Source organism: Nicotiana attenuata, unplaced genomic scaffold (genome assembly GCF_001879085.1).
Source record: "Nicotiana attenuata strain UT unplaced genomic scaffold, NIATTr2, whole genome shotgun sequence".
NCBI classification, from domain to species: domain Eukaryota; kingdom Viridiplantae; phylum Streptophyta; class Magnoliopsida; order Solanales; family Solanaceae; genus Nicotiana; species Nicotiana attenuata.
Window position 1 is genome coordinate 28,980 of NW_017673679.1, and position 10,917 is coordinate 39,896.

The 10,917-nt window shown below is 41.7% G+C and overlaps 1 protein-coding gene across 1 annotated transcript; it reads left to right on the plus strand.

The window, feature by feature from the left end:
• The first annotated feature begins 6,154 nt into the window (after window positions 1-6,154).
• Window positions 6,155-9,884, plus strand: LOC109217020. Its single transcript, XM_019381247.1, has 8 exons — window positions 6,155-6,451; window positions 6,853-7,208; window positions 7,338-7,547; window positions 7,844-7,929; window positions 8,718-8,879; window positions 8,973-9,132; window positions 9,283-9,461; window positions 9,589-9,884. The coding sequence occupies exons 1-8, from the start codon at window positions 6,155-6,157 to the stop codon at window positions 9,882-9,884; spliced, it is 1,746 nt and encodes a 581-aa protein (XP_019236792.1).
• Window positions 9,885-10,917: the final 1,033 nt, after the last annotated feature.

Below are 10,917 nucleotides of genomic sequence, written 5' to 3' on the forward strand. Positions count from 1 at the left end.
CGATCCCTCAGACTCTACTAAGCTTGTCTGTGAACTGTGAGACCCATGTAACCTAGAGCTCTGATACCAACTTGTCACGAACCGGATTTCCTACCCTCGGGAGTCGTGATAGGGCCTACTAATGTGAGCTAGGCAAGCTAATTATGTGAACAACTTACCTTTTTATCCATCTTATATTCATTAATAATTGCGAAGTAATATCATTTAAACAACGGAATTTAACATAAGCGGAAGAAAAAGCAATAAGCTAGCTGAACATGAATCCAATACAACTGTTTGAGTCTCAACTACCCAGAACTGGTGTCACAGTTTCACAGACGGTCTAAGAATACTACAAATAAAGGGCCTGAAAGAAATAAATACAACACTGTCTCTAGAAATGTATGAAAGAAACAGTTATAGTAGATGGAAGGAGACGCCAAGGCCTACAGACGCCTGCGGGACTACCTCGGGTCGCCTGATGAACAAGAATCAGCAATCTCACCGCGGTCCAAAGTCTACAATACTGGGTTCTGCAAAAAAAGAGTGCAGAGTGTAGTATCAGCACAACCGACCCCATGTGCTGGTAAGTGTCTAGCCTAACCTCGGCGAAGTAGTGACGAGGCTAGGACCAGACTATCAAATAAACCCGTGCAGTTGTATAATATACAGCGGAAAGTAAAGAAAAAAAAACAAATAAAGATGGGAGGGGGAAACATGCTTCGGGGAATAATAGATAAAACAGAATCTCAAGAGAATTATCAGAAAACCAAAATTCAACTTCTAACAAGGATAACGAAACAAAGGCAGATTTCACTCTCGGTTCACATCTTGTTGCAGGCGTGCAACCCGATCCCATTTCTCATATCTTGTGGTAGGCGTACCACCCGCTCCCATTTCATTATATCTTGTGGTAGGCGTACCACCCGCTCCCATTTCATTAAATCTCAAGGTAGGCGTACCACCCGCTCCCATTTTATTATATCTTGTGGTAGGCGTACCACCCGCTCCCATTTTATTAAATCTCGTGGTAGGCGTACCACCCGCTCCCATTTCATTATATCTCGTGGTAGGCGCACCACCCGCTCCCATTTTATTAAATCATGTGGTAGGCGTACCACCCGCTCCCATTTCATTAAATCTTGTGGTAGGCGTACCACCCGCTCCCATTTACAAGCCAACACAAAATCACAAGGAATCCCGGCAAGGGAACAAAAGCAACATAATAACTCCCCGATAAGGGAACAACAATATCAAGACAAACATCCCGACAAGGGAGAATCATCTATAACCAATCCTAACTCAACTCCTACTCAGCTATACCCAAACTTGTTCCAACATCTAACTACCTCAGCTATACCTAAACTTATTACAACACCTAACTACCTCGGCTATACCCAAACTTGTTCCAATATCTAACTACCTCAGCTATAACCACAATCCTTACCTAACACAAAGAATCATCAACCTAAGTATCCGTAATATCAATTAAGAACACAATGCAAGAGAACCACAACTCAACAATAGCCCGGCAAGGGGGCAACATAATGATCTCTTCTCTTTCTCACTTTTACTTCACAATTCACTTCACAACTCGAGCCACCGCTCTAGAGGTTCAATTATCACTTATACTATCACAAATCGTTATACAACTGGAGCCAACGCTCCTCAATGTTCATAGGTCACAATTCTTTCCACAAACTTTATACAGCAAATAAAAACCATCACCAAGGCATGAATGACACAATGAAGTCATGATAATCACAATATAAAGACTCACGGGTATGCTAGACACCAACGTATAGATACTCGTCACCATGCCTATACGTCGTACTCAATAATTATCATATAGCAAATAGGACTCAACTCCTAATCCCTCAAGCTAAGGTTAGACCAAACACTTACCTCGATGTCTCGAACATAATTCACGATTCAATTATAGCTTTACCCCTTGATTCCACGACCAATTCGCTCGTATCTAGTCACAAGTTACTTAATTACATCAATAAACGCTAAATGAAATCAATTTGAATGCATGAAAATGAATTTTCCAAAGTTTTACCCAAAAAGTCAAAAATTGCCCCCGGGCCCACATGGTCAAAACCCGAGGTTCGAACCAAAACCCGATTACCCATTCCCCCCACGAACCCAAATATATAATTTGTTTTGAAATCGGACCTCAAATCGAGGTCCAAATCCCCAATTTTTGAAAAACCTAGGTTCTACCCAAAACACCCAATTTCCCCATGAAAATCCTTGATTTTAAGTTGAAATCATGTTAAAAGATTCTAAGAATTGAAGAAAGTTAGTTAAAAATTTACCTACAATTGATTTGGAGAAGAAGGAATTCTTGAAAAATTGCCTAAGTGTGTTTGTGTTTGAGAGAATATAAAAAATGGGGTTTAAAATCGGCTAAGTATAAAATTGCATGTCTCAGATGTGGGAATTGCGAACAGGGGTTCGCAATTGCGAACCAACCTCTGCTGGCTTGCGAATTGCGAAGGTAGCTTGGTAAATGCGAAGTCTGCAGGTCTACAATTCCTTAAGTCCAAAATTTTACCCCGTGGCCTATCCAAAACTCACCCGAGCCCTCGGGGCTCCAAACCAAATATATACACAACCTCAAAAATATCCTATGGTCTTATTCGTGTACTCAAATAACCAAAATAACATCATGAACATCGAATTAAACCTCAAGATCAATGAAATTTCTCAAAACTTCTTTCAACATCAAATTTGCATTTAAGGTCCGAATCAAGTCAAATGATATCCGTTTTTCATCAAATTTCACAGAAACATCTTAAATCATATATAAGACCTGTACCGGGCGCCAGAACCAAAATACGGACCCGATACCATCATGTTCTAATCAAATTTCATTTCAAATTTCCTTAAACAATTTCAGAAAACAATTTCCTTTAAAAATTCATTTCTCGGGCTCGGGACCTCGGAATTCGATTCCGGGCATACGCCCAAGTCCCATATTGTCCTACGGACCCTCCGGGACCGTCAAATCACGAGTCCGGGTCCGTTTACCCAAAACGTTGACCGAAGTCAAATTAAGTCATTTTATAGCCAAATTTTACCATTTTCATAGATTTTCATATTTAAGCTCTCCGGCTACACGACCGGACTGCGCATTTAAATCAAGGTGACTCTAAACGAGGTTTTCAAGGCCTTGGAAACACAGATTTTAATTTAAAGCAAGTGATGACCTTTTGGGTCATTACAGTAAGTCCAGATATCGTACCCACAGGGACTTGTGATTAACTATCAACTAAATTAAACCGAACAATTAATCTATTCAAGCGAATTTCTAATGATTATTAACTAAAACTAATTTAGAGTAGCAACCTAAGAAACTAAAGAAAATAACGAATTCAATGTGAGTGAATATTCTAGAGCTATGGTTTAGCTAACAATCCCGTTGAGTTTTCCACTTAAGTTGTCTAATTAATTTATCTAGTTTATTGATTGACGGGGTTGATATTGCTCGTAGCCTTCTCCCGAAGTACAACTCGCCTATTCAAGCTAACCTAACGCCTATATTCCTATGGAATTAGGATTAATAAGAATGCATTTATAATTCCCGTATAGTAACCAAGCAAGGCGATTAGGTATATTCCTATCCTAACTGCAAATCCACTCCCCCTAAGAGTTAAGATCTTGCTCTACTCAATCTTATATGCAATCTAGAATTCCCTCTCCCGAGTTCAATCCTAGATTCGTAGATAGTATTCAATTGGTGATCAAGCAATCAAATAATTAAGCGCAAGATTGAATAAATAAACAAATATGATAAAATAATAAGAAAAATTCAAGCTTCAAACTACAACGTTCATGTAGTACCCCAAAACTCTAGAACAAAGAAACTATGAAATTAAAGGAAGAAAAGAGAAGAAAAACTAGTTAGAAGCCTCCTCCATGTGTTACCCCACGTGAATTCCCCTTCAAAGTATGTTAGATCTCTCTAAAGTGGCGTCCTCCCCTCAAAAAATATGTTTAGTCTTGCTTTTATACGTGTTGGGTAGGTCTAGGGCCGAAATAACCTTTTCCCGGGCAAAGTTGGACAAAATTCCCGTCACTGGCACACTGGCTAGCGCCAGGCGCCCTCCACGGCGCTCCAATATTTTTAGCTACTGTTTTTGGCGCCACAGGTAGGGTTCGCAAGTTTCCCGGTTTCGTTTGTTTTGGCTCAAATCTTGTGCGTTTCGCCACCAATTGATCCTGAATCGTTCCTACACATAAAAACACTTCAAATTAATATAAATCATAGCATTTAACATCCCAAATTCACGAAACAAAAGTAAAATATGACGCGATATACATAAAAAAAATATATATTCTTTAAGCTAAGCATCACCCATAACTCATATTTCTTATAGAGTGTTACGGCGAGATTATAGCTAACTTGTCGGGAATTAATCTGACAATTGGGGAGATCATTAATCCTAGACCATTTTACCATTGAATTTAACTCTATTCTAGATTATTACTAGTCTTATTGTTATTTTTCCTTTGTTAACTAAATTGTACTCATTATATATCAAAAATCTTGCATCCGAAAATTGTTTGAGCTTATCATTAGCAGTGGTAAAAGTCGCAGTAAATAGGTTAGTTCCCTGTGGGATTAGACTCCAGACTGAACCATATTATATATTTGCAGCGATCTTTGAGTCCTTTTTTATAAGGCGTAGTTGGGCGTGATCAAATTTTGGCGCTGTTGCCGGGGAACTAGCGGCGTTATTTATTGCAACTTGGAAGAATTGCTAGGATTTCTAGTTTAGATCAATTTTCTGTGGTGTTAAAAATATTTCCATTGAAATTCTCACGTTTGAACTCTTTGTGTCTTAGGTGCATGCCTAGAAGCTCTTTGAGAAATGTTGAACTCTTTAAAGGACTCTCAGATCCTGAGAAAGCATTTTGGACATTGAACCGGGCTAACAAGAAAGAGCAAACAGCTGAAATAAAATAAACAAATTGAAATTGAAATGGATGACGTAAACAACGTCAACAGGAACAACATGAATGATCGAGATGACCCAAACGTCAGAGTGGTAGAACCTCTTGTGCCGGAAGCTACTCTTTATGATTAGGCACAACCAACTACTGATAACCTGGCCACAGCAATTGCAGTTCCTCCCATACAAGCGGAGACATTCCAGATTACCAACAACATGCTGCACCTGTTGCAGAATAAAGGTTTGTTGTCCGAGTCATACATCCAAGACCCACAACAACATCTAAAGAACTTTCTATCAATATGTGTCACTCAAAGACTACCGAATGTGACTCCTGAGGCAATCAAATTATTACTGTTCCCATTCTCAGTGACCGGGGAGGCTCAAACTTGGCTGAATTTGCTCCCAATAAACTCCATTTCTACTTGGGAGGGACTAGTCAAGTAGTTCTTAAACAAGTTTTATCCACCCAACAAAACTGCAAGGCAGATTGATGAGATATTGCAATTCAGGCAGAAACTGACTGAGACTTTGCAAGACACCTGGGAGAGGTTTAAGGGTATGTTGGTGAAGTGTCCTCACCATGGCATTCCGGATTAGATGCTAGGACATAGGTTCTATATGGGTCTGGCTGACAATCTGAAGGTCAATATATATGCTTCTGCCGGGGGTGCATTCTTGAGCAAATCCTTCAAAGAGTGTAAGATTCTTCTTTACGAGATGTCTCAAAATTCAAGCTGGATGACGAGAGACACAACACTCACTCCAATAGTGCATTCTGTCACTCTTGACCCAAACAACACAAATGTAGAAAACATAGCCACTCTTATGACCCAGATGAGCTTGCTGACAAAGAAAATCGATGAGATGGGTATGAAACAGGTGCACATTGTTGATACCACAAATGGAGGTCTATGCACTCCTTGCATAAGCCAGTCATATGTGTGCTCGTAGAGTGGAGAGACTGACAACCAGGGTTTTTCAGAGAAGACATGAATTATGTTAATAATTTCGGGGCTCAGAGGCAAGGTGGGCAGCAATGGGGACCATCGGCAAATCAACAGTACAGACCGAACCATCCACAGCACAACCCCAATCCAGGAGGAGCACGACCACAAGGCCAAGTCGTGCCTTATCAAAGACAGCAGGGCTATAATCAGCAGCACCAGCAATAGTTGGCCTACCATCCACCTCATCAACAGCAGGATAGTAACATGATCAAAATCAGGGGTATGCTACAACAACTCATTGGGACAAATGGAAAGATGCAAGAGAAGTTAGTTGCACATGATTCAGCAATCAAAGGCATTGAAACTCAATTGGGAAAGCTATCTATGACCTTGAACAATCGCCCACAAGGAACGTTGCCTGCAGATACAAACATTAATCCAAAGGAGAAGAACCCAAATCAGCTCATGGCAGTGAGTCTCAGGAATGGGAGAGATTTAGACAGGGAGCAAGAAGTTGCTCAATCTAGGAGAGAGACAACGCCGACTGCTCCAGCTACCCCAGTTACATAAGAGACAGATGAGTCAGCAGAGCTCACCGAGGTTGTAATCGAGCAAGCACGGGTTGACAAGGGTAAGGAGAAGGAAGGTGAACAACTCCCAAAACAGGTAGTAGAAAAAGCTTCCAGCAAAGAAAAGACACAATGCAGTGAGCAGAGGTTGATTCCTGCACCATTCCGTCAGAGGTTGGCAAAGCAAAAGAAAGATGATCAATATAGGAAATTCATGGAAATGCTCAGACAAATTCCATTGAATATCCCACTGATGGATGCTTTGAGGGAGATGCCAGGGTATACAAAAATGATGAAGGACCTGATGTTGCGGAAATTTGACTTTCAGGACCGGTCACTGTAACTCTGACGCAGACCTGCAGCGCGGTAGTGACAAGGCCTATGGCTCAATAGGTGTCTGATCCAGGTAGTTTCACTATTCCATGCACCATTGGGAGTTATGCTTTTGCTAAAGCATTGTGTGACTTGGGGGCCAGTATAAACTTGATGCCCTTGGCAATCTATACAAAACTGGGCATTGGCAGAGCTAGACCGACCTCAATGTTGTTGGAACTGGCTGATTGCACAGTCAAAAGACCGACAAGAATTCTTGATGATGTGCTTGTTCAAGTGGGGAAATTTGTATTCCCTATAGACTTTGTCATTCTTGACTGTCAAGTGGATGAGGAGATACCACTCATTTTGGGCAGGCCATTTTTAGCCACTGGGAGAGAATTGATTGATTGTGAGACTAGAGAATTGAAAATGAGGTTGAACAATGAAAAGATAATATTCAATGTTCAACAATCTATGAGGAGACCCAGCGAATTTGCAAATTGCTCACTAGTGGAGGCCGTAGATGTGATACTATAAGAGGAGGATGGGACTATTAATGTCAGGGATCCGTTGGAAGCCTGCTTGATGAATCTGGAAAATGTCGATGGTGAGGAGTTGGCGGAGTGGTTCATGGCTCTTGAAGGTCAAGGGTTCTGGAAAAGGGAACCCGAGTTCGAGCACCTACACTTAGAAGAAAGAACAACACCGCCTGCGAAACCATCGATAGAGGAGCCACCACAGTTGGACCTGAAACCGAGTCCAGCGTATCTCAAGTACGCTTTCTTAGGGCCTATTCTACTTTACCTGCTATTATATCATCCGTTTTGTTAGCTGTGCAGGTAGAGCAACTCCTACAGGTGTTACAAGAATGTAAGACTGCTATTGGTTGGACCATGGCAGACATAAAGGGTATCAACCCAACTTTTTGTATGCACAAGATTCTCTTGGAAGAAGGGCACAAACCTTCCATAGAACATCAACGAAGTCTGAACCCGAATATGAAAGAGGTGGTGAAGAAGGAAGTGATCAAATGGTTAGATGCGGGTATCATCTTCCCCATCTCTGACAGCAACTGGGTCAGCCCTGTTCAGTGTGTGCCGAAGAAGGAAGGAATTACGGTTGTGCAAAATGAGAAGAACGAGTTGATCTCGACTCGTACTGTCACGGGATGGCGGATTTGCATGGATTATCAGAAATTGAACACAGCCACCCGGAAAGACCATTTTCCCTTGTCATTCATTGACCAAATGCTGGACAAGTTGGCTGGGTGATCTCACTTCTGTTTCTTGGATGGATATTCAGGGTACAATCAGATCTCTATAGCCCCCGAAGATAGAGAGAAAACATCATTCACCTGTCCGTAAAGCATCTTTGCCTTTCGGAGAAAGCCTTTTGGACTTTGCAATGCACCGGCTACATTCCAGCGGTGTATGTTAGCCATTTTAACAGACATGGTTGAAGACATTATGGATGTATTTATGGATGATTTCTCCGTGGGGGGGATTAATTCGAGGACTATCTTCACAATTTGAGAAGAGTGCTTAGAAGATGTGTGGAGACAAATTTAGTGCTAAATTGGGAGAAGTGCCATTTTATGGTACAAGAAGGGATAGTCTTGGGGCATCGCGTGTCCAGTAAAGGAATTGAGGTTGACCATGCTAAGATTGACGTGATTAAGAAGTTTCCACCGCCCACTTTGGTCAAGGCAGTGAGAAGTTTCCCTGGGCACGCCGGGTTCTACAGGCGATTCATAAAAGATTTCTCTAAGATTGCTAACCCCTTATGTAAACTCCTTGAAAAGGATCAGCCCTTTGTGTTTTCTAATGATTGCAGGTTAACATTTGAGGAGCTGAAGAAGAGATTAGTGACTGCACCCATAATTGTTGCACTCAACTGGGAGCAACCATTTGAGCTCATGTGCGACGCAAGTGACTATGCTGTAGGAGCAGTCTTGGGGCAGCAAAAGGTTAAGCTGATGCACCCAATTTATTATGCAAGCAGAACGCTAATCGGTGCACAACTCAATTACACTGTGACGGAAAAGGAGATTTTGGCTGTAGTTTTTGCATTCGACAAATTTAGGTCATACTTCATTGGTTCCAAAGGTATTATTTATACTGACCATGCAGCAATTAGGTACTTGATAGCAAAGAAGGAGTCAAAGCCACGCTTGATCCGCTGGGTTCTTTTCCTACAAGAATTCGATCTGGATATCCGTGCCAGAAAAGGGACCGAGAACCAGGTAGCAGACCACCTCTCAAGGTTTGAAGGAGCTAAAAAGAAGGTAGAGGTTGAAGATATAACTGAGACATTCCCGGATGAACAGTTACTAGCAGTGATAATGGAGGAGACACCATGGTATGCTGATATTGCTAATTATTTAGCAAGCGGTATTGTACCTTATGAACTCTCTTCAATTCAAAAGAAAAAGTTCTTTCACGATTGTCATTTTTATTATTGGGATGAACCTCTACTCTTTAAAATATGTGTAGGAAACATGATCCGGAGGTGTATTCCCGAGAAAGATGAACCTTCTGTTTTGCAAGCTTGCCATGCTTCACCATATGGTGGACACTTTGGAGGGATTACGACAGTGGCTAAGGTGTTGGAATCGGGTTTGTATTGGCCAACCCTATTCAAGGATGCCCATGCTTGGGTGAAAAGCTATGATGAGTGCCAAAGGACAGGCAACATATCTCGACGTCATGAGATGTCGATGACTACTATCAAGAGGTGGAGGTATTTGACATGTGGGAAATTGACTTTATGGGGCCATTCGTCAAACGTATGGTAACAAATATATACTGGTGGCAGTTGACTATGTCTCCAAATGGGTTGAAGCTATGGCTCTCCCAACCAATGATGCAAAGGGGGTGACTGGCTTTCTAAAGAAAAACATCTTCACACGTTTTGGCACCCCAAGAGCTATAATCAGTGATGGTGGAACCCATTTTTGCAATAGAGCGTTCGCACGGCTGTTGGAAAAGTATGGAGTTCGCCATAAGGTGACCACCCCTTATCACCCACAGTCAAGCAGCCAAGTTGAAGTGTCGAATCGGGAAATCAAAAGTGTCCTGACCAAGACAGTGAATGCGACAAGGACTGATTGAGCGAATAAGCTAGATGATGCATTATGGGCGTACTGCACAGTATTTAAAACTCAAATTGGTATGTCACCATACAAGTTGGTGTTTGGAAAAGCATGTCACCTTCCGGTAAAGCTCGAGCATAAAGCCCTTTGGGCACTGCAGCTATTGAATTTGGATATGGAGACCGCAGGCACCAGTAGAGTCACTGGGTTACACGAACTCGAGGAATTCAAGTTCCATGCATTTGAGAATGCAAGATTGTACATAGAAAGGATGAAAATGATGCATGATAAGCATATTCTAGATCGGAACTTCAAACCCGGAGATCTAGTGTTGTTATACAACTCGAGATTAAGAATCTTTCCGGGTAAATTGAAGTCCCGATGGTCAGGACCCTTCAGAGTGGTGCAAGTGTTCTCAAATGAAGCTGTAGAAATTGAATCGAAGATGGAACAAATAAGTTCATAGTGAAGGGCAAAGGTTGAAATATTACCTTGGAATGGTCGCAGAAAAGGGTGATAGAGCGGTGATATCTTTGGAAGAGCCCCAATATATGAGCGAAGAGTAATAATAAAAGCATGCGTCGTGCTGCGACGTTAAATCAGGCGCTTCCTGGGAGGCAACCCATGGTTTGTTGTAAATTGTCGTGCCGCGATGTTAAATTAGGCGCTTTTTAGGAGGCAACCAATTATTTTTTTTTCTTTGTTCATATTTTTGTAGTTGATTTTTTTGAACAGTGACAACATTGATCGATCTAGTAAGGTGCAGGAACAAAGGTATGCGTAGCGGAAAGACTCGGGGTGACGAAATTATCCCAGAGATAGGAAAAAGTGCAAAAAAAGAAAAAAATTTGGATGCCTAATCTGCGGCCGCGGATCTGACCGCGGATTGTGCAGATGTTCTGTCCGCAGCTGCGGATCCGGCCGCGGACCTGGCGCTGTTCAGGTTTATTTTTTTTTAATTTTTTTCTTTTCTTTTCTTCTCTCTTATTCCCTTTTTAATTAGTTTTTTATTAACCCCCCCTCATCCGCCACTCTCCCGTTCTCCCCCCCCC